Below are 25,877 nucleotides of genomic sequence, written 5' to 3' on the forward strand. Positions count from 1 at the left end.
AAACACTTGTATACATTCTTCAGAGAAATGTCTGTTTAGATCCTTGTCCATTTTCAAACTAGGTTTTTTTTATTATTAATTTGTAATGGTTCTTTACATAGGCTAGATTCATGTGTATTATAAGATATATGATTTGCAAATATATTCTACCGTTACGTGGACTGTCTTTTCACTTACTTGGTGATGTGCTCTAAAGCAGCAGTCCCCAACCTTTGTGGCACCAAAGACCAGTTTTGTGGAAGACAATTTTTGTATGCACAGGGGTGGGCAGGCTGGGAGGGGTGGTGGGGGATGGTTTCAGGATGAAACTGTTCCACCTCAGATCATCAGGCATTAGATTCTCATAAGGAGCCTGCAATTGTGCATGAACACTTGCATGCACAGTTCACAATAGCGTTTGCTCTCCTATGAGAATCTAATGTTCTCACTGACCTGACAGGAGGCACAGCTCAGGCGATAATGCTCACTTGCCAACTGCTCACTTCCTGCTGTGTGGCCAGTTCCCAACAGGTCAGGGACCACTACCAGCCTGCGGCCTAGGGGTTGGGAACCCCTGTTCTAAAGCATATAATTTTGTTTAATTGATAAAGACTTTCATTATTTTTTCTATTATTGTTTTTGCTGTCATGTCTATGACACTATTTCTTAATCTTATGAATATTTCCATATAATTATTTATCTATACCTATAAATGATATATCACTCTTAAAAATGGTTGAACTATTACACTCCAACTAACAGAGGTTAGTTTCTCCACCTCCTTGCCAAACCTTGGTAATCTAAACTGCTAATTATTTTGCCAGTCTGCTGACTATAATGTGATATGTCATATTACCTTAACTTGCAATTCTCTATTTATTTAGCTTCTTTTCCTATATTTCCATATTACTCCTCTGTGAATGCCCTGTTCATACCTTCTGCCACTTTTATTATTTTCATTTTTCTCCTTCTTGAAGATTTTTTATATGCAATTAGTAATAGACACTTTCCAGTTACATGTCATACAACTTGGATTTTCTAGAGTATGGGGTGTCCTTTTGCTTGTCTGTAGTTTGTTTTATTTACTACTACTGATTTTACTATTAACAAATTCTAAAATGTTTTATGTTTTGTGGCTTTGCATCTTTTTGAATATCAAGTCATATAAATATTCTCCTCTAAGAAATGTTATCTGGCATAGCTGCTAGAAGAAAGGATACAACAGCCAGAGTGTTGATTTCTATCTAAAATGTACCATGTATTAACTCTGTGACCTTGAGCAAGTTATGTATCTTCCTCTGAACTGTTCACACATTTATACAAATGGAATAATAAAAGCTCCTGCACCTATGATCTACGCTAGGCTACAATCATATTATTTTAATCACTATAGCTAAAAAAACTGTAAAACCATAAGTATTTTTATATCTGAAAGAGCAACTATCCTTAACTTGCTCTGTGTTTAACATCTATAAATGGAAACATGCACATATTAAAACCTAAAACGAATGTTGATATTTGTATGCTTGGATTTCTAAATTGTAAAATCACAAATGGAATATGTTAGTTATTGTCTATTAGTTTATTAATAGCTATTGTAACTACAAGAATGCCACTTTCTTTTTTACTCCTAGATCTTTTTTTATTATTTTGAAGATAATAACGTGATTCATTAAAAGCAGAGAAATAATAAAAACAATCCAGACTAAAAAGTAAACCATTCTAGAACTTCTTGGGGGAGTAATTTTGCCAGAGTATCTCATAAAATGTCAATAGATAATATGACATCTTTAGCAGATTTTTAAAGGCCCTTAAGTAGCAAATATAAGAAGCCAAACAAAGCCACAAAAGGAAACGAAGCATTCTCATTCGGCTTGCAAAGCCAAAGTCGGTATTTACAGTTACTGAAGAAATAATTAATGGAGAGTTTGAAAACTCAGGATAAATACTACAGCAATTTTGCCTGCTAAAGAAGGCTCACTGATTGTTCTAAAACATTCTATAGCAATTGCCCAAAGCCATAAAATCAAATATGTAAATTTAGAGGATCCAAGTACAAGCGATATCCTACAATGGAAAGGAACATTAACCATGCAATTTTAGCATTAAGAAATAAATCTGTAGAGATGTTCACACTCATTTCCAAGGTGTACAGCTGCAGATCACATTTCTTATCTGCAGTCACAGCTAGTTAGGTTATTTTTCTTGTAATCTCTTTAGATTAACATTTTAGGAAGAGGAAAAAAAAAGATGCTCCATTCTTCAATCTGGGGTGCAAATTTTTTGTCCTATACCTCAAATGTGTTCCTCCACTTTGTCCCCTTCTCACCTCAGATACTGAGGTATTTTAGGTCAGAACAAACTATGCATAAGCTGCATTCCCAGAATCACTAAATTATGAAAGTCTAAATGTGGTTGAATATAGAATACTTTTTGCAAACTATAATATATTAGAATATTAGAATGCATATATTAGAATAAATAGGAAAATCAAAGCAGAAGTTGTCAGCTCTGAGCTTTTTCCATACACTGACATTTATTCTTGGAGGTGGTGGTGATGATAGCGTATGTTTTGTAACCTGTTTCTTAAATAAAATGCTCCTGTGGTGTATTAGTCTGTTCTTACACTGCTATAAAAAAAAACTACCTGAGACTGCATGATTTATGAAGAAAAGAGGTTGAATTGACTCACAGTTCCACAGGCTATACAAGAGGCATGGCTGGTGAGGCCTCAGGAAATTTATAATTATGGTGGAAGGGCAAAGGGAAAGCAAGCACATCTTCACATGACGGCAGGAGAGACAGTGAGTAAATGGGGAAGTGCCATACACTTTTAAACCATCAGATCTCAGGAGAACTCACTCACTGTCACAAGAACAGCAAGGGGGAAAACCACCCCCATGATCCAATCACCTCTCACCAGTTCCCTCCCCCAACATTGGGAATTACAACTCATCATGAGATTTGGGAGGGACACAGATCCAAACACATCACATGGCAAAGACCTTGTTTTGGCTTTCTAAACATACAGCCTAAACAGCAATCCTAAGGCCAAATCTAAAGTAATATCTAAAGAACTAGAACTAAAAACTCTAGGATCCCAAGTTTTGTCCTGGGACTCTAGTACTAATAGTGAGACTTTAAACAATTCACCTAACAACTTTCTGCTTCATTTTCCTCACTTTCAAAAATGAGAAAACAAAAGTAGATAATAAAAATTAACTAGGTCTTTTTTTCAACTGTAGGTGCCTTTTTGTTTTAGGTTGTATAGATGTTTATTTACATAACAGCACTTTATTTTCTGTTAAAGGAAACCTTCAGCTCCATCATCCCACACACAAACTACTTCCGTTCTTACTTGAAAGGAAATTCCTTTTCAAGGTTCACAGTACATTAGAGACAGCTGCATTGCTGAGCTTCCTCCAGAAACTTAAAAAAGCTGCAGATGTAGCCCATGCATGACATGGGTTATGAAACAGGACAATCCCAAGCATTTGGAATGCCTCTTTTCTTACCCTCTTTTAATTTTATATATTCTGGGGTATTGCCTGTGTATATTAAATGGAGGGGTGTGTGTGTGTGTGTGTGTGTGTGTGTATTCCAAATCAAGTCCAAAGTTCCTGAGGGAACACAGGAGCTCTCTGAAATAGCTATCTTGAGTGCTAATTTTCAAAGCAAGATGGGGTGAAAAGTACATTTCCAGTTAATGACATTTTAACAACAATCAGTCACTATCTATTTACTTCCAAAGAGGCAAACCTCACATCAACCACACAGTCATTCCCTGGGTATGTTTCCATATTGCCCGGGAACTCAGAAGTGTTTATCTGGAAAACTCAGTTCTGGACTCAGAATCCACAAAATAATATTAAACTAAGGTAGTAAGAATTCTGGCATAGATCTTTTCCAGCAGAAGCAGGAGGAGTTATGACTTAAGTTTCTTTTCAGAACAGTCCCCAAAACTGCCTAGATAGCCACAAAGACATAACTCTTTCCATTAGGAATAACCTGTTTAATGTAACTGGGGATGAGCAGAGGGCTCAGGAGCATGCAAATTGCAACACAGTGCTTTCTGAGGGAACAATCTCACAGCCAAATTCTGAACAGATTTCCAGGAGCTTCACAGGTATCTCATGACTATTTGGAGACAGAAATCACTTAGTTAAGTGTATCTGAGGAAGAGATGGGAAATTTGGGATTCTTATTTCATTTCACTCTTTCAGAAATCTTTCAGCTCCTACTTGGATTGTTCATAGTAAATTAAGATTCCTTATCCCTTCTTCATCATTGGGGACAATATTTGTATAGTGCTAGGACAACTGTTTTATTAAACAACACATCATGCTGGTAAAATATTTTATAAAAAGTCTAAACTGGGTATATGGGTAAGTCACTTTTGAAACAAAGTCTGAAAATCCCTTTTAAATACACATAGTTTCTTCTCTTGTTCTGAAAGTGGGGTTAGAGGTTCTATCTGTAGGGAAAGAATAAACTAAACTTTATTATCTTGAATCCAAGGTGTACAAACTCTCTTGGGATAGCTTATTAAATTTAAGCCTTCTCAGCTCAACTCCCAAATATTTGGTTTAGTGGTTTTGAAATGGGGTATTGGGACCTGTATGTTAAAAATGACCTGGAGTGATTCTGATACAGGAAATACATAGAACCATGCTGGGAAAACTGCAGACTCCGTGTTTCTGAAATTGAGGGTTGCTGGTCAAACACGGCTCACCAGATGATTCCTACTCAATGGCCATTGCAGCAAGCGCTCAGCCAGTGCTCACTGAACATCTGCATAAAACCTCAAGTCCCACCAGACAGGCCAAAAAGAGGCAGAAAAGCACCTGATCCTGAACTCAGGTCTATTTTGCCACACTGCACAAATCTGCCACAAGGAAAACACATTGGCCAACTGTTATATTATTGTTGGCAAGCACCGAAATTTGCTCAAAACCCTTACAAATGAAACCCAGCTGCTTAAGCTCAATACCAGATGTCTTCTACAATGTGTGGCTTTGATAGATTAAATTGAGCATAAGAAAGAGATGAAATATATGAAAATCTAATTTGCAAGATGTTTGTCATTAAGTCTATTTAACAAAAAAAGACGGAAAATTATGTTTTTTTAACCATATGTTAAGTAGAGTAGATTAATAATATTCACAATAGCTACTAATATGCTTATGTTATGAATAAAGCGTTTGGTATATATGCATAAAATCAGCCCAAAAATGATCCCCAGAAATTCCCCCATTGAAAGAACGTCATGGGCCTATAAAATCACATGATTTAGCACAAGGCTCTTTCTCCTTCAAACTCTTCCCCCAATTTGAACATGTTTTCACTCAGGGCATAGGAAATTAAGTAGGAAATATTTAGTGATACTGTCTGATTTCAATAAACTGTAATAATCCTATGAAAACATATATATATATGAAACATACGTGTGTGGATATGTATAATGTGTCTAAGAAAGTGTGTGCAGTAAAAAGGTAACTTAAGTGGCATCTGTCCTTCTTCTGTTAACATGTCACAATGGAACTCTTTTGTGATTGTTGTTGTTGTTTTCCGGGTCACTGCACAGTTCTCAATAACTTCAGCTGAATTCAGAGGCTAAGTTAAACTCAGAAAAGCCACTCAACTATTCCCCCAATGAGCTGGTGCGCATTTCCTCACTCAAATCAGCCATTATTTCATGGATAAATACAGCATGTTATTCTTACAACATTAAGCTTTTTTATAAAGTAGGAACATAAAAAGACTTGTTTTATAATGCAATTTGAAAACAACACATATTTGAGCATCTCAACTCTAATCAAGACAAATATTCAGTTGAGATTCAGCCCCATAAAAAAGTGCGTAATCATTAAAATTATACACAATTGCAAGCAACAAGTTTTTATTAATTTTTTCAGATTTGAAAAAAATAGTGATTTGAAACACTAATTTGAGTTTTTTCAGATTTGAAAAAATTTAGTTTTCTTTTAGAGAGAAAATAAAGGTAAACACTTTAGCAAAGAATTAGATAATGAATATTTCTATAAACGTAATAACAGAAAGATAATTTCATGTGGAGTTCCCAAAACAAATCTTGGCTTGGATTTTCTGAAGCTCCGTGCTATTCGCCTTGGCCTTGTATTGAAGGTAAACAAAAATGGCCAGAAAAAATTTTAAGATGCCCTGTTATATTAATTGACTCACACCTGGCTGATACCTCATCAATGCAGTTTCTACATCACGGAAGTACCACAATTGATTTTTTTAAGTAGTGTAAGTCACTATTTCCTTATATGTAAAACTCCCATTAAAATTGTGAAGACACCAATATGACTATGGGGACATTATACAACACCGAATACTGTATGGCAGTAAAAAACTATGAACCAAGGACAATTTTCACCAGGTACTCATGAGGTTTTTCAAAAGTGAATTTGAAATGTACATTAATTTTCCTCTGGATTCCAGAAGAAATCAGAAACATAGTTTCAGACATTAAGTTCCAAGAATCTGATTGATGAACGACGTACAACACTAGCCTCAAACTCATGTCCTGTTCAGAAATCATAAACGCAAAATTTATGAGATGTTCTTTGTGAGACATATAATTTGCAACTACCACTTCAATAAAGGAGTGAAACCTATATATAACAATGTCCTAGAACTACAGGCTGTCAAGTCACCACACTACTTGTTTCATACATTATTTCTGCCACCACACTGACATTCCGAATTTCTAAAGCATCCTTTTTTTTACAGAGTAAAAGATAGTCAGATATGCCTTCATTTACTCTCAAGATAATTCTGTAGGACCTACAGAAATACATTAACATTATTTTCAGTCGTAACATTTGCTGAATTCTGAAGTTCAAGTGAGAAATATTAAAGTGTTTTTAAAAATAATTTTCAAGACCTGTAGTTGATAAATAACTCACTTGCTAGCCAATAGCAATTCACTACAAACAAAAGAGTCCTGGAAGTATTTATATTGCTATATCATACTGACAACAGTAGCCATGTTAAAGGTTTTTGACTGTCAACATAATCCAAACCCTCTTCTAGAAAAACTAGACAATAATAGGCACTGTGACACGTGCAGTTTTTCTAGAAGAGGGTTTGGATTATACTGGCAATCAAAAACTTTTAACATGGCTAGTGGGTTACCTTTGATTATTCTAAGGGTCCGCAGTCAATCAAATTCTCCCTCCAAAGAAATTAAAAAGAAAAGTGCAGCACTTTGGGAGGCCGAGGTGGGTTGATCACAAGGTCAAGATATGGAGAGCATCCTGGCCAAAATGGTGAAACCCCGTCTCTACTAAAAACACAAAAAAATTAGCTGGGCATGGTGGTGCACGCCTATAGTCCCAGCTACTCAGAAGGCTGAGGCAGGAGAATCACTTGCACTAGGGAGGCGGAGGTTGCAGTGAGCTGAGATCACGCCACTGCACTCCAGCCTGGTGACAGAGTGAGACTCCGTCTCAAAATAATAATAATAATAAATAAATAAAGTGAAACATCTATCAGTTAACTCTGTAGAGCTAAGCAAAAGGTCTTGGAACATTAGGGACTGCAGCCACCGTTTTCAGTCAAGCAAGAAACTCTAAGCATGTCCAGGAACATAGATTCCTCTATAGGCCAAGCCTGTGCTATGCACTCAAGACACAGCAATAATAAAATGGACAGAGTCTGTTCTTCTGAGAAGCTTAGCTTCCAGTAGGAGAGTGACATATGTATAATGATAAATTATTATATGTACCACAAAGGAAAAATAAAACACAACGAAGAATTATATCAAGGGAGTTTCATTTAATTTAGACTGTTAAGGAAAACTTAACTAAATGGCACTTATGCAAATGCACGGATAAACAGAGTAGAAAGGCAAAGAACTTTCCAGACTGTGAAAGCAGCATATGTGAAGTACCTGAGTGAGAAAAAGGTTGGATCATTTTTGTTTTGTTTTGTTTTGATTGTTTTCAGTAAAAGGCCTATACGGCTGATGCTCCATAAGTAATGAGATGAGCTGCAAGATGAGTCAGGAGCCAGCTGATACCAGACCTTGCAGGACATAGAAAGATCTGGATTTTATCCTAAATGCAAAGAGCGTCCATTAAAGAATTTTAAACAAAAAGAAAAGAAGGGAGCAGACACACACAGCGAGAATGGAACGTGCACAAGGCCCTCAGAGAGAGACAGACATAGACAAGGAGACGCTCAGGTCCTCCTGGCCTTCTGGGTCCCATGAGGCCTGTGTTTCCTTTAGTTTTTCTTTATGTCTCCATTAAACTTCTTTCTCTACTTAAGATTCTGTTCTTTATAACCAAAATATCAATACTATGATTTTATATAGTTAACTAAACATCAAAAGAATGTAATAGAGATAGTATCAAGCAGAGTAATCAGTTAATCCAGAAAGATATGTTCCAAGTTAAAAGAAACATGGAGAGGTCTAGAGTAAGAATAAGGTGTTTCTGAGTTCAAAGTCACAAGATCATCCTTATGTATTTTACTATTCACATTCCCAAACCAACAAAGATATATTAAGATAGACAAAGTCTCTATTTTACAGATAACAAGTATAATAATCAAGACCAAAGAAGTCCATCTGGACCTAAAATGCAGCAATAAGAAAGCTTGACAGAAAACTTAGCTGATTAAGATAATTGTTCTATAATTAGTTGTCAGTATTTTATCTTATTTGAGGATTTGTTCAAACGCCTATAGGAATTCTAAAAACAGATACGCATTTGAAAAGTTGGGGGAAGAATTCATAGATTTATTCCTGGCAATTCTAAATCAATGAAAGATTTGTACAATGTTCTAAATCAATAAAATATTTGTACAATGTTATTTCAGATTCAATTGGCTTACAGAGGAAAAAGAAACTAATTTGAGTTATTTTGATGTTCCAATGTTTTTTCAAAAGCCTTCGTATAGTTGTAATTTACAGGTTTGAATTATATATGTACAGATATTTATACACATATAAGACTTGCATACGGTTGCTAGCATTTTGAAAATAACTTACAAAAAAAGGTGAAACCAAATGATTTCAGTCTGTACTCGGCAATTATGTGAATGTATTATCCAATCTAATGAGCAGAACTTAAGTTGAAAACTATAGTTTAGCCATTTTCTTTCCAGGTAAATTACCAGAGATCAAATTTCTTACATCTGTGATGCTCACCACAACTTGCAGTTACTGCTGATTAATAGTCTGAGATTAAGAAATGCCACATAATAGCTGTAGTAGAAAACATTTTAAACACATAACCACATTTATGCATTTAACAGCTGTGTTGGTCTAACAGTTCAGATTTTCAGTATATTTTGCCATATGGTAATAAGGATCATTTTTCACTCAAAATATTACCAAAACCTGATGCCGCATAGCAATATTATCATTCTAATTGTGAAACTACATATTCACAGCCATGCTTGATGTTTGTTATCCTCCTCTTATTGGATTCTCTATTTGCCCTGATTATACTAAAAAAAAATTATAACATGCTTTTTGAATTTTAAATTAGTCTCATCTAGGCCTGACATAAATATGACAATAGGAAACCCAAGGAATATGGCCTGGCAACGGAGAAGTGGTATAAAAAATCCAGATTATATAAAACTGTAGGGACCATGGAGACTTGGATCTGGTTTTGATCACTGGGTTTGAAAATTTTCCTGTATTCACAAAAGAGTGGATTTCTACTTCCTATCTCACCTTGTTTTCCTGTATCTTTATTGATGTAGAATTGCTCCTAAAATAAATGTGGCTGCTAACTTTTATTTAATCTGATTGCTTTAATGGCTTATTAGCATTATTTTATGGGGGAAAAATTGTAGACACTTTCACATGTACATTTAACAGGGAACCAAATGAAAATTTCACCATCTTAAATATGGGAACATGAGGCCTGTCCTCATCAGGACAGGCACATTGTTGCCACCATTGTGTTAGAACAACAAACCCAGAGTCCTTTAGTTTTTAGGTTTGTCAGTCTATCATCTTTATAACTTTACTAAATTCCCTTAACAGAACTTAAGAAGAATGGTAGTGAACAAAATGATGCTTTAATACTGTTTATACATTGCACTATATTCAATGTTTTAGTACTGTTTGCACATTGCACTATATTCATTATGACTGTCTGTGAGTCTCTACTATGTTTGGAGAATAAAGGGGCAGGGTAGTACAAGTAGCTCAATCTAAACATAATCCATTTCAAGTAGAAGTGAACACTACAGATTCTGATCATTACAGGTCACATTTTCACTTTTAGGAAGGCAATTCCCCATTTCCCTAGATGTAAAAATATGTTTCTGAAGCAATCACAATATTCCAGTATTTAAAAACTTGAAGTTCAAGACCTCTACCAAGATGTACTCATGCCTCCTTTTTCAAAGCCTGTATCTCTTCCGAGTAAAACATTTAAGGTAATAGCTAGGCAGTGGTAAGATTTAGGTTGATGAGTTACCATACACATAGGTCACCCTTGCTTCTATCCCAAGTAGGAAGAGTTCTTCTTTCCACTTATTGTGACTTTGCAGAGCTTTGTACCACTTCAGGTGGAACTGCAATATTATACCTATCCCTTCATATAAATATTTCAGGTTTCCACGTATTTAATTAACAAAATATTTTCACGCACCTGATGCTCACATTCTCCAAATGTCTCAAGTTGTCATTTTGAAAGACATTTATTTTAAATATGGATGTAAGATCTCAGAATATTAATCTCGGCTTTGTCATTCACTTAAAAGTCATGCACACATCATTTATCAGTGCTCCGTATTTTCCTTTTCAGTGATCACCATTCTCACTGAAGTAGATGTGAAATTAACAATGGTGAAGCGTGTTAACTGTTGTCAATGAATATTTAACTTAATAATCTAAGTGGCTTAATTTTGGTTAATCTCATAGTCCTTCCCTGTCTATGGCACATTCTGCATTTATCAGGGGAAAAAATAAATAAATAAATAAACAACATCAAGTGTATTTTATAGAAAGTTACAGAGAGTAATTCCTCAACAAAAAAAGTCAATTGGTGACAAAGCTGGGAAAATCAACTGGGATTCAACATGTTCATCACACTAAAACGACCTGTTGGATGTTCACAGTCCTATCTCATTGTACATTTCTAGCTTGGTTCCCTATTTTTGCATAAATTAATTATTAATAATGATACTAACAACAGCAAACTTTCAGGTAATATTATGTGCCAGACACTATTCTAAGTGCTTATATATATTTACTCATGTAATAGTCAAATCGATAGTAAATGTAATTATTATCCCTATTTTACAGCTGTGGAAACTGAGACAACAATAAGATAATTTAATTGAGTTCATACAACTAGTGAGTGGCAGAGCTAAGATTCAAAACCAGGCATTCTGGGTCCAGAATTTGTACTCTTAGCCACTATGATACTATGTTATAAGATAAATTAAGTAGAGGCACATCACACACACACACACACACACACACACACACACACACACACACAAAGTGCCCTGCAAAGGGAGCTTTTTAAAAGGTTCCCTACACCTATATGACCTAGAAGAAGACAAGGAATGTCTCTGGACGTCATCTTCCTCACTGGAAGAAATAAGATATTAAGACATTATGTTAAGATACATTCTAAGGTTAGCATTTTATGATCCAAAGATTCTGTCTGTAGCATATGGCTTCTTTGCTTCTTATTGGCATAACTCAATACTAAAGCCAAGTATTCATGTATTTCAAAGAAAATGCTAAAAGACAATAAAAAATGACCCCCAGACAATGAAGAAGCAGTAGTAGCTAGAATAGAGGAATTCGAATTTTACCTCACATATAACATGCTTTGAGCTTCCTGGAACACACTTAAGACACAGTTTCCCTGAAGTCTTTCTATTCTCCCTACAGGGTACCAGATTATAACAATTTTTAGGGAATAAACTAGCAAACTAGGTCGACGAAATACCTATCATTCCTTCATATCAATACACAAAATTTAAACTTTTGTATACCGTATAAGTAAAAATACTTTTACATATACTGAAATTAAAAACATTTTCCATAGGGCCAAACCACAGAACATAGTATCTTAATAGTGTCACAGGATACTTTGAGATGATGAAAATCTGAATCCTGTAAATCCCAATCAAAAGTACACACCCTTCTGATAAATAGTACAGCCAAGTTAGTTCTATAATATGCATCCACAAGTATATAAAGTTGAACTATAAATACATTTCAATCTCATACATATTTCCTTTATCATTTGGCTTAATTTTATAAAGCCATTATTTCCTTATTTCCAACCTTAAAACTCCTTCACTACCACAGCCAGTTATATCATATTCAGTTCATTAGCTTTCTTCTCATTTGAAAATAGCTCTACTCTTAAAATTACTTTAATTCAAAAATTTTAAATAAGTTTTAACATTTTCTATATTTTAGTCAACTTGATAAAATAATAATTCTTCTGAACAAAATTATCACAAAGCAAGCCCCTGTTCTTAAAAGTGAACAAACATTTGACATACTCACGAACTATAATTATCGCCGTTGCAAAGTTAGATTTACTCAATGCAACCATATAAAAATGATGAACTTCAAAGAAAACTAACCTATAAAAATCTAATAGTATTCAAACTAAAATGATCAGAAAAAAGTTTGTTAGAATTGCTATTTTCTTAAATTCTTCACACATAAACTGTCACAGTATATTGAGAATGAATTTCCTAAAGTTCCAAGTTGAATTGCATTTAATTCTCAATTGTTAGAGAAAATAGAAATGTTAAGTCTCTTTAAAATTATTCTAACAGACTACTTAGAAAGCCTTGCCGTAATAGAGAAAGTAGTAAAATTACAAAGCAGTTGGAGGATGGGGGATGGAACTTTATAGACATTGAACTTCTGGCCTGAACTTTCCCTTCTGTGATAAAAGCCACGAAATCAGACTCTAACTCAGCCTTGTCAGCACTATAGTGGAGGGCACTGATCTTCTTACCCCTTGTGTGCATAGAGAGAAGAATGAGCAAGAAAATGTGAAGCTGCCAGTTTAGTTCTTCCAGCCAACCCATTGCAGCAGCAGAGCAGTCAATGTGCCCTGCCTGTTTAAGCCTCCTGTTTCTTGCCTTTCCGTCTTTCACTGAGACTCCTCTGCTGCCACTCTTGTCAGATCTTCTCGCAAGCCTGCCAGCAACCCTGAGACAGGACCGTGAAAGACAAGCCTGTTACAAACTGGTTCTGTCACCACAGAGACTTCAACTGATCACCTCGTGGGGAGGACAACAAAGGGCGGTGAGGACCCTGAGCTGGATTGTTTTCTTAAGAAAGGAGCCTGACGCAGCTGCCCACACAAGGGCTAGCACACGCCGGGGCTTCACTCTGCACTGGCAACACTCATGTCCCCCAAATCTCTCAGGCAGCTATGAAGGGAATCCATAGCAAACCTCATTTAAAACGTTGCTGTCATAAAATAGTTTGTTTCTTTTACCAACATTTATTTTCTCTGCTAAGAATTTTAACTGAGAAATGTAAAAAGAAAACAAGAAATAATATTTTTACTTAACGAAATGCCAGAAACAGTGCAACAGATCAAAGTATTACGTTACAGCAGTTTACTCACACTACGTCAACAGATAAATAATACCCTTGAATCAAGTGCACAGATATGAAAAGGGTCACATGTAAAAGTAATCACTAATAAATGTTGCAAGTTAAGATATTTCAGTTATGACTATAGTTTTAAGTGCTGTTAACCTAACCGACTTTATTATGTAAATAAAACCATTGCAAGTTTTTCCACTTTTTAGATTTTAACTGTAACTGTTTCTCAATGTAAATTATGAACATTTTTGTGAAGTTTCATTTGCCATGATACTGAATGATAAAGAAATTTTTTCAAATTTGTTTTTGTTTTACTCTGAGAACTGTCAATAATAAAAGAACACCAAGAAAGATAAATGAATTGTCAGTATATGTAGAAACTACAATGTTACCACAGACAAATACAAACAGAGGTTATTATTAAATCCCATCAGTTTATCTGAAAAAGGATTTATGAGTAGAGTAGCAAATGTATTACAATGGTTATATCTAGATATCATCATTATACGTTTACTTGATATTTTAAAAAATCTTTTCTTGGAAAAAGAATCTCTGCTTTCTTCTCACTTTCAAAAGACACCCCTCATTTGCCCCTGCTCCTGACCCCATCCTGCACCTCCCAGCACTATTCCACTAGGGACCATTCAAATCTACTCTCTAGTTTAGGAAAGCCCAACAATGTTTTGTTTTGATGATTTTACACATACTACAACCAATCAACACTCTCAATTTATACTTTCATAAGTACTTTCATGAAATTTAACCAAAATACAGAATTTTAACCATGTAGGAAATCTTAAACTACTCTGAGCTTAATAAACGACACATTCTGCATTTCACAGAAGCCATGCAACTTAGTTATCAGAAACATGGAAGTTGGTGGTGATTAAAAAGAACTGTCTTTGAGTAATACTTATCCATATCCCTTTTAGTTAGGAAAAGAGATCGGTATATAGTAAAATGAGTAAGGATGATTAGGAGCAGAGGGATATGTGGGAAAAACAGACAAAAATCAAGCAATAGAATCTGCCTTTCAAACCTTCTATGTTGGGCTCAGAGCCACATTCACAACATGGTTCCACTGCCAATTTGGAATCCAGCCTTGAGCTTTGGGGCAAGAAGTGAATAGCTGAAATGTGGGACAGCTCCCACTGCTCACATTTCCCCAATATGGGCTTCTATAAATGGCTGAAAGTTAAAGACAGAATCTCTGCTCTCTCCCCAGAATCCTAATTCAGTTCCAAAGAATTCACATCAGCAACCATTGCTGATTTTGAACTATGTGCAAGCTGACTTGGTTCCTCAAGAAGGTTATAATACCACAAAATAAGTATATAAGAAATAATTAAGTAAAAATGTATGACATTTTAAGATGAAGTGGCCCCAACAGAATAAACATGGAAATTCCAAGCAGAGGATGGAACAGACTGGGCCCAGACTGCAGGGAGAGCTGGATGCTGAAAGATGAATTGAACTTACACAGCAATACAGAAGTTGAGAGGAAAGAAATTATATGAGCAAGGTTTACAGGTCAATATGAATTTTCAATTTGTGCAATAGCATGAGGACAATCTTACTGGAACAGACAGCTCCTATTAGTAAGTGGTTGGAAAGAAAGCTAGACAGAGTGGAACCAAATTGTGCAGGACTTTGAATATAGGTTACGGAGTTTGGAATATATGAATTTCAAAAAAAAAAAAATTATGCTGGGCCCATAGACTCATACCTGTAATCCCAGCTACTTGAGAGGCTGAGGCAAGAGGATTACTTAAGGCCAAAAGTTCAATCCAGCCTGAGCAACATAGCAAGACCCTATCTCTAACATAATTTTTTTTTAATTAGCTGGGTATGGTGGGTCATACCTGTATTCCCAATTATTGGGGAAGTTACGATAGGAGGAATTTTTTTAGGCCAGGATTTCCAGCCTGCAGTAAGCTATGATCACACCACTACAATCCTGCCTGAGTGACAGAGCAAGACCCCATCTCCAAAAAGACTTTTGGACTTCAGCATGTAGGATGAATCTCTGAACCTCACCTTCCAACTAGGTGAGGGAGAGTGAAAACAAGATTAAACGTATGAGGAGAGGTTTCCACTTAGTCAAACTTTTTGCTAATACCTATTTCTTTCATTTAGCAATATTTTAAAAAATCAAAATGTATACCTACTAATTTCCTCCATTTTTAACTTAATTATTAACATATGCTGGGTGCCAACAATGAAGGGGATCTTCTATAAATGGCATATTAGGCCCCTGACTACTTGGTTCAACAAAATCTCATGAAACTCTTATTATGTAGATCAAAAGTCTAATTTAGCAAAACAACCCAGATTTGCCTATGATTTAACCCACTCACCCTAATGTACATATTTTTATCTATAGTTTATATTTTAATTTCCAACATCCAATCTAATTAAGCCCCTATCTGTACCAGGTCAAGAACTGGTTTCATAATTCCACAAGCAAAACACAAATAACCACATTAAAAAGTGGGCAAACAACATGAACAGATGCTTCTCAAAAGAAGACACACAAAAGGCCAAGAAACACATGAAAAGAATGTTCAACGTCACTATCAGAGAAATGCAAATCAAAACCATAGTGAAATACCATCTTACACCAGTCAGAAAGGCTATTACTAAAAAGTCAAAAATTCACAAATACTGGCAAGGCTGAGGAGAAAAGGGAATGCTTATACATTGTTTGTAGGAATATAAATTAGTTCAGCCACCATGGAAAGCAGTTTGGAGATTTCTCAAACAAGTTAAAACAGTACTACCAACTACCATTCTACTCAGTAAAACCATTACTGGGTATATACGCAAAAGAATATAAATCGTTCTACCAAAAAGACATGGGTACTTATGTGTTCATTGCAGCACTACTGAGAGTAGCAAAGATATGAAATCAACCGAGGTACCCATCATCAGTAGACTGGATAAAGAAAATATGGTACATATGCACCATGGAATACTAGTGTCATAAAAAAGAATGAAATCCTAGCAACACTGATGCAGCTGGAGGGCGTTATCCTAAGCAGATTAACACAGGAACAGATATATCCCTATTACTGCATATTCTCACTTAAAAGTGGGAACTTAACATTAGGTACACTTGGACATAAAGATGGCAACAACAGACACTGGGGCCTACTGGAGTGGGGAAGGAGACAGGCAGGCTGCCAGGGGTTGAAAAACTACTGGGTACTATGCTCATTACCGGGGTGACTGGATCAATTCGACCCCAAACCTCAGCAACACACAATATGCCCATGTAACAACCCACACATTTCCCCTCTGAATCTAAAATAAAGGTTGAAATTATCTTTAAAATAAAGATTTAGTAACTGGATAACCAAGTAAATCAATGGTAGAATGGGGAAAATCTCCCTTTCAGAATAATTCAAATATTTTATATATTTAGATAGTCTCACTCCATGAAGCAGAGCTTAATCAACCCCACTCTTGACTCTAAGCTGTGCTTAGTGACTTGCTTCCAAGAAGTACAGTATGAAAAGGAATATAACTTTACACTGGAATAACTGGCAAACACTCCCTTGGGCAGGTGATGGAGGTTAACATGACTGAAGACAAGCCATGCTGACAACTGGTACCCCTGATATGATGAGAATGGCACTTCACCTCTATGGTCTACCTCCTCAACATCAACCACCCCAGTCTATGAGAAATACATCAGGTCGACTCCATTTCAGAAATATTAAATAAAATATCTGATCATCACTTCTTAAAACTATCAAGGAAAGTGTAAAAAAACAGTTACAAACCAAAAGACGACATGTTGACTAAGTGCAAAGTGGTTTTCCAGACGGGATCCTTGAACAGACAAAAATGGCATTATGAAAAGGGAGAGAGGAAACAAATCTGAATAAAGTTTGGAGCTTAGTTGCTGGTAATACACAATTGTTCCTTTCCTAGCTGTGACACATATAGAGCTCCAAAGTAAGGTCAAATATTAATAGCAGGGGAAACTGGGTGAAGGGTAGATGAGGACTTTATATTACCTTTGGAAATTTTCTAAATCAATTATAAAATAAAAAGTTTATTTTAAAAAATGGGTTTCATAGCAGTTAAACATTCGCTCCCAATCTCCTAACCACAGAGTTGACAGCAGAGAAAGAACCAATGTGCCAAACGGTTATATACCTGCGTGTGCAGCTTTCATCACAGATTCACTTAACTGCTCCAATAGATTCGACTTCAATTACATCTTTACCTACAGGAAGAAATACCAGAAAGGAGAATAACAACGGTTTATGTCTGAGGCGTTCTTCTTCTACTGAGATAGCCAACTTAATTTTGCAAGTTAATTTATATACCAAATGAGTCTTCAAAGAAAGCTCTGAGAGAAGATTGAAAGAAAGGTCACCATTTGAAAATGTACACCTGCCAGAAGGGCAAAGGAAGGAAAAAGGAGCACTATGGAGAGTACTACTAATATGAGTAGGACATCACCGTTTGTCATTTGCAGAATTCTTACTAATGACATTCACACATTCCAGATTTACAGAGTCTTTGCTATACAGCAGAAAGGGCCTATTTGTGTTGTGTATAATCTGGGGCAGATTATTTAAACCCTCTGCTAATTACCCCTAAATAAATGAAGGAATACAGACTACTGAACACAGTACCCAGAACATAGGAAGACAGCAGAAAATGTTAGTAATTTCCTGACAACTCTCACTAATCTCTCTCTTGCCTCCCACATGAAAAGCTTTGCTAATAAAAATAATGTTCTCTAATATAATAGGCTACAATGTAACATTTGCCGAGTTGTTCCTGTCACAAACAGTGTGATCATTAAATCAAGGATACAAAATATCTCAAGTCGAGATTTTAAAAATTCAATTAAAGCTGGACACAGTGGTTTGTCCTTGGTTATAGTCCCAGCTATTAGGGAGGGCAAGGCAACAGGGCTGCTTGAGCCCAGGGGTTCGAGACTAGCCTGGGCAATACAGCAAGACCTCACCTCAAAAAAAAGTCAAATTATACCTGCAAAACTAAATATTTATTTTAATCCAATTCATTTTTACTTAATTCATTAAATATCCATGCATTTGAAGTAGAAGTATACTGAAGAATTTTAAATGGAGACTACCTTGCTACCAATTTCAATTTGTGATTCATTTTCACATAGAAACTCCCCAAATCTCCTGATTTTATGTTTATATACAGTTTTTATCTCAAAAACATTCACTATTTGCTATATTTGGGGGGATTGTGTCTACTGAATGGACGTAAGAACATTAAAAAGAGACAGCACCTGCCTTCAGGACAAAGCTTATCCTCTAGTGGGTGAAGACAAACATACAATCCAATAATGACAATGCAGTACAGTAACTGTCTGCTATGCTGAGGAAACATGGAAAAACCAGGGAACAAACAAAGATTAATTCTGCCTGAGGGTGAGGGTTGGACTTGCGTGGGGGAGGCATTTGAACCGGGTCTTCAAAGGTAAGTAGGAATTCACTGGGTGAAGGGAAGGCAAAGAAAATCTAGGCAAAGAAAACATGCAGTACAGTACGTATATGAGTAAGAAAAAGAGCAGTGCTTGCAGAGAACAGGAGAAGCTCGATATGCCTAGAGAGCAGGGGAATTAGGCTGGAAAAGTAGGCTGGGGAGGTTAGGAAGAGCCTTGTAGCCAATAATTAGAAGTTTTGATTTTATCCTACACACATGGGGAGCAATGTCTTCATTTCTGGAGGTAAGCACAGGTTACTTTCCATTGTGCAAACTGACAGCTACTACTCCTTGCAGCTGATTATATTTCAAAGGAAACTAATAAAGTTTTGGAAATAAGAAGAAAAATATTTTCCTTGGTATCTAAGAAAACATAATAATATATTTATTATTCTTAATGAGAACAATAAGGTGAGTGTTATTTTCTTTTTTTTTTTTTTTTTTAATTTATGAGTGTTATTTTCTTTATCATGTGAACATCCCTGCTAATACTGTTTGGAATAAAATTTACTTTTCAGTTAAACTTCTGTCCAAACACACAGGCACACTCATAACAACAGTTATTTCCTTCTTCCTATTGGAAGCCATAGCCTTTTAGGTCCTACCAAGAGCTTTGCACTAAAACGTTTTTCAAACTTTCATACATGTTGTACCAAAAACAAAAGTGACCTCAGAACTGCACTGGTAATTCGTTTTATTATTCTGGCTTTTAACTAAACACTTACATACTATCATAAAAAGCTACTCCACTATGAGAAAAAAAAAAAAATTAACAACAGAGCCCACGGTACAAAAACTTTTTTCCTGACTTTGGAGTTTATAAAGACCACAACTTTAGCCCTCTTTCAGGCTGCCTCCTGCCTCCCCACCCCATTCTAATTTGCAGCATTCCACATCACTAGTCATTAACAACCCAAAGCTCCCTTCAGCTGCAGAGTGAAAGACCATCACATTATTACAAATAAACAATCCCTTTCTCCCTTGAACGAGTGACACATTATTCTGAGCACGTCTTCTCTCTGCTTTCATTGCTCCGCCAAGGTCCTCCATGAGTGGGAAGGGGTAAAAAGAGAGAAAAAAATATCCCACAACTTGTCTAAAGCATGTAGAGGATGATTTGTGTTCTTACTTACGGGATATGACTGTCACTGTTGATCTGCTTTCAGGCCTAGATTACATGTGATAAGGGCTGACCTTCTTTAAGTATTCACACATTATGCACTCATGGAGAGCAGGCAGGACACAAAAGTCCTTCAGATGTTCTGGACATCAATCAAGTGCACAGCATGGAGCCTGCCAAACTTTTCTTCCATTTACTCAGGGAGAGGAAGGGGGAGTCCAAGACAGACTTAATAACGTTTAAAGCTATGCCACAATATATTTGGGGAGACCATTGTTATTAAAAGGGTGCTGTTTCAAAAAATTCTCTATAGTTACTACTGGCAACAAAAACAATTCGTATACAAAGAGACAACCAGATTTCATTTCAGCTTTAAAATCTCAAAACTTTTGTTATAAACCAGGTCTCAATAGCTTTAGCAGATTGCTATATTTTCTTTCCTGAAGACATTTTATTAAGTATATATTTTAAAAACCAAAAATATAAAATTTCTTTTATAACAATCATACTCAAAACATATTTTTAAAGCATTTATAAAATAGAGGACATACATTTGTTACAAAACTGAGCATAGTTAAATAAACTGAAGACTAGTCAACAGCACAAACCATTTTTCACCTAACACAAATACTGTCATTACTAACAGGCAAGAGCCCCAATATTATAGTGTAGATACGATGATACCTTCTGAAACAGGCTTCTAATGTTTGTCTTTTATTGTTGCCCCTCCCCACAGCTCATGCCAGGAATTTGAGGTAGCTTTTGAAAAAGAACAAATAAGCCCCAAACTGTGTTCTCTTAAAATATTGCAACACTCTATACTTGGAGGGCATGATTTCAGCAACAGCACAATCAAATCCATCAGACAAAGATGCTTCATGGAATTTGATGATAGATTGATACTTTAAATCTACTACAATATCGTTTACCTAGCGATCACAAAATTCTTTTTAAAAGCTAATGTCATGCTATGAATATAATAATTATATGCATGGCCTGTGCACAAAATAAGATTAGACACAAAGGTTTACAAAACAATTCATGAGACAACAAGGCGATGAACATTAAAAGAGCAGGAAGAGAATTCAAGGTAACTTATATGATTAAACTACCAAAGAAAATTAACTTAGTAAATTTGCCAATTAAAACAACAACAACAACAACAAACCCTCCAGATTGCCTCTATATATGCATTATTCTTGCATGGATCTTTAGTTTATTATTTGGTTTTAGTGATATGCTACTAAAAGACCATGAGGTCAGACTTGCACCCTAGTAACAGGGAACTAGGTGACAGATAAACTGTGAGGTTATTCTTTATGTTAATCATTACAGAGTAAACTATCACCTGGAAAATATGACTATCTCAGGAAAGAAACTGAACCGGAATGAGAGGAAGATGTCTTGGCAGGAGATGGGAAGCAAGAAACCCAGGCAAGACTAGTGTAGTTATTTCCAGATAGAACTCAGGATGATGACAGCTAGGATCATGATGACAACAATGATAATGATCATGATCCATACTAATTGGCCATCTTTTACTGTTTGTGAGGCACTATTTGTGTACCTAACATACAGGTTTAAGCATCCCTTATTTAAAATGCTTGCGGTCAGAATTGCTTTGGATTTCAAAGATTTTTAGATTTTGGAATTTTTACATAAACATAAGATATCTTGGGCATGGGACCCAAGGGTAAACATGAAATTCATTTACGTTTCACATGCACCTTACAGACACAGTCTGAAGGTAATTTTATACAATATTTTAAATAATTTTTTGCATGAAACAAAGTTTGTATACATCAAGCCATAAGAGAACAAAGGTGTCACTGTGTCAGCCACTCTTACAGACAATCTGTGTTTGTTTGGCATCACCATTATTTCTGACTCTCAATTTGTACATTATCAATAAGCAATCATTTTCTCCCACTTATTCACATGTAAGTACTTAACAGTAAAAATTATGACATACCATTAATACAATAAAAATGTGTCAGGTGTAGAATTTTCCACTTTTGGTATTAGGCAGGTGCTCAAAAAGTTTTGGATTTTGGAGTATTTCAGATTTTGGATTAGGGATGCTCACTCTGATTATTTCATTTAATCCTCACTGCCGCCCTGTGCAGCAGGAAATATCATTCCCAATTTCAGATAAGAATACTGTGTACACCTAAGGTATAAGCCCTGAGAAATGGTTAGGAATCCATTGGGGCCGGGCGCGGTGGCTCAAGCCTGTAATCCCAGCACTTTGGGAGGCCGAGACGGGTGGATCACGAGGTCAGGAGATCGAGACCATCCTGGCTAACACGGTGAAACCCCGTCTCCACTAAAAAATACAAAAAACTAGCCGGGCGAAGTGGCGGGCGCCTGTAGTCCCAGCTACTCGGGAGGCTGAGGCGGGAGAATGGCGTGAACCTGGGAGGCGGAGCTTGCAGTGAGCTGAGATCCCGCCACGGCACTCCAGCCCGGGCGACAGAGCGAGACTCCGTCTCAAAAACAAACAAACAAACAAACAACAAAAAAAAAGGAATCCATTGGATCAGATACCAATACTTCACTAGGTAGGGACCTATGTATTTTTGTTCTAGGAGAAATATCTGGGGTCAAAAAAAAAAAAAAAAAAAAAAAGTCCATTCAGTGGATGGAGGACTCCAAGAATCTGGGATGCTGGTGAGATTCACTCAGCAAACATGACTACCAGAAATTCTGAGGGCTGGAGCATAAAAGGAGGATCAGATATTCTAAATTCCAAATCTGTAGATTCAGAGGAGGTGACACTAAACACTGTGTCATGCAACAGCAGTGCCTTCAGAGGTCAGGGGTTTCCAACCCATGGCGAGGTGGAACTCTCCTCTAAAGCGTGTAAAGTGTTTATTATAAAAAAACAAGTATAGACCACGTGTGGTGGCTCACACCTGTAATTCCAGCACTTTGGGAGGCCGAAGTAGGAGGATCGTTTGAGCCCAGAAGTTCGAGACCAACCTGGGCAACATAGGAAGACCTCATCCCTACTAAAAACAAAAAAATGTACCCAGGTGTGGTAGTGCACAACTGTATTACTAGCTACTCAGCGGGCTGAGCTGGGAGGATCACTTGGGCCCAGGAGGTTTGCACATCAAATACATATATTGTCATTAACATAAAGCAGTATTTTATATGCATTCTTTATAAGTTTCTCAAAGACCCTTCTAAGCAACTAAGGAGAGTGAGGTGCCTTGGAATTGAAGAAAGGGTTTTTTCTTCCTTGCATAAGGCTGTACTTTAGGAGGTACCATGAGGTAGCACTGTAGGCTTAGAAGGCACACGAGTGGACGAATAAAGCTATCAGAGTCATGTAATGTAGTCCTTCCCTCACTGGAAGAGTCTGAGTTTGTTTTAACAAAACAAGATGTTTTCTTCACACCAAGAGAACTTTCTAGAAGATTTCCTTTGTCCCACCTATAAGGAACTACTTATAAAGGGTTTGTGTTTGATTTTTAAATAGCAACAGATACACACTGACATTGTAATTATTAACACTTTGACTCCTGGAGTCCACAAGTTAAAGTTACACACTATCATGAACCATTGAGCTAATAACCTGACTTGCGAGAAGCTCTATTTTAAAGGGATTCTAAGGACATTTTCTTCTTTATCAAATTAGTGCTAAAGCATCCCTAAGCAGAAAATCAACATCTCTAGTACCCATTTGCCGTTTATAAAAAGCTGAACAAAGTTTTGTATCAAAACCAATTTCTTAAAAATGATTACTGTAACTCTTATTTCATCCTAAAGTCAATTGTGCATAAAATTTATGCAAATCCAACTTGAACTGATATAAGTAAATTGAAAATGAAATTTTAAATAGATGTGATAATATCAACACTAACTCTACTTAACACAAAAGGATCTGAAGTATCGCTCTTATCTACACCCTTAAAGAATGTTTGCTTAAGCTGCTTCTCCATATACCATATGAGAATAGCTACTAGAAAATCTGTTTTCAACTATTTGGAAAATATTTAAATATAAGAATTACATAAGAAAAAAGTGTCTTAGAAGAGAAGATACTAGCAGTAGAGAAAAATTTTGTTCTTGTATACCACATACTAGTTTTTCCATAGAAACCTCAACAGTGCTATGAAATATCAGTCCTATGGATTTATACATTTAGCTAGTAGACTTAGCTGTTAGTAACCTTCAAAAATTCATGCTAGAGGAAATATAAAGGTTTCAGGAAGTTAATTTTTATTTCAGGTGGCATTTTAAATCTATGTACATATAAAAGTATTTTCAAATAAAAAAAACAATGATGCCAGGATTTTTGGTTCAGAGTCATGACATGCTACCAGGGGTGTCCAATCTTTTGGTTTCCCAGGGCCACACTGGGGGAACTGTCTTGGGCCACACAGAAAATACACTACACTACACACTACACTAACACTGATGAGCTAAAAAAAAAAAAAAAAAAAAAAAAAAAAAAAAAAAACCTGCAAAAAAATCTCATAATGTTTTAAGAAAATTTACAAATTTGGGTTGAACCTCCTGGCCAGCCTGGGCTGCATGTGGCCCACAGGCTGTGTGCTGGACAACAAACTTGTGCTAAACTTTTTCATCTCTCTCACACACATATTTCCATATCTTCTCTTACCTGCTCTTAGAAACATGGCACACCTGCTTACTGCCTTTATTTGTTTTTTATGAGAAATAGCAGCTCTTCATAATCTCATTAAAGCCTTTCTAACAGATTCTACACATGGAAAACTTTCAGAACACTGGGGATCGGTTTGGATGCTTAAACAAGTAGATTGTGTAAAAAAAAAAAAAAAAAAAAAAAGAAAGAAAGAAAAAAGAAAAAGAAGAAGTAAAATGAACCCCATGTACAAATTTCATTGAATCAGAAAATTTCACAGCACAGAGATATCAGACTTTCGTTTTAGTGAAACCTAAACTTTAAGATGGAGATACTACATTCTCTGCCCTGTCTAGAGCATTACAGCAAAAACATAAGATATTTAATGTGCACGAAATAACAGAAGTAAGAAACTTAAGTTATGGAGGTAGAGGACGAGCTTTAGTGATCACGATATCAGATAAAACCAGTGACCTATCTGACCCAAAGACAATTCTCTACTAATAACAACGGAAAAATATAAAATTCTATTACTATTCTTGTCAATATAAGAGCCTTAGTTACAGAGGCATTCCTTTATCCCATCACCTTGTTCTACACATCTTATTATGGTTAGTCAGAACTCTGTGTGGTTATGTCTGTACCGCCAAACACCCAGCTGAAAAGTGACAAATTTAGTCAAGCAGTGAGTTATCCTAAGGTTTATGCCAAATGAAACATTCAAATTCAACCTTAACCAAAATGAGTAAAGCCTGTATTTACCCAGATGATTTAAGATCCATTAAGACCACCAATGTGATTTAAATTGTCACCATAATTTCCTCTCTGAGGTCTCCCAGAAGTTTATAGTGGAAGCACTTCAGAGTCCTCACTACATCTCATTAGCACCTCTATCAAAGGATGTGTGAAGAAAAAAGAGAAGCAAGAACATTCAAAAGGAATGTTTCTAACTCCTATTTTAGGAACATTTTCTTTAAACATATTTTAAATTTTTTATTAAAATGGTATGTGTATAATCAGAAATTGACAAATTGAACCAAAAATATTTATGAAGTTAGGCAAAAGAACCATAAATTATTCATCAAAATTTTTCCTCT

At 36.0% G+C, this 25,877-nt stretch overlaps 1 protein-coding gene across 10 annotated transcripts in view; it reads right to left on the bottom strand.

Annotated features, from left to right (window-relative positions):
• Positions 1-25,877, bottom strand: part of BMPR1B (bone morphogenetic protein receptor type 1B) — a 396,435-nt gene that overhangs the window by 91,613 nt on the left and 278,945 nt on the right. The window contains exon 1 of one of the 10 annotated variants that reach the window (XM_050791846.1): positions 12,969-18,575. The exons of the other annotated variants lie outside the window; for them this stretch is intronic. Coding sequence (XP_050647803.1) covers positions 12,969-13,041 — 73 coding nt within the window. The 5' untranslated portion in view covers positions 13,042-18,575. Of the gene's footprint in view, positions 1-12,968; positions 18,576-25,877 lie in introns of those variants that run through there. 10 annotated transcript variants of the gene reach the window in all.

Source organism: Macaca thibetana, chromosome 5 (genome assembly GCF_024542745.1).
Source record: "Macaca thibetana thibetana isolate TM-01 chromosome 5, ASM2454274v1, whole genome shotgun sequence".
Classification (NCBI taxonomy): domain Eukaryota; kingdom Metazoa; phylum Chordata; class Mammalia; order Primates; family Cercopithecidae; genus Macaca; species Macaca thibetana.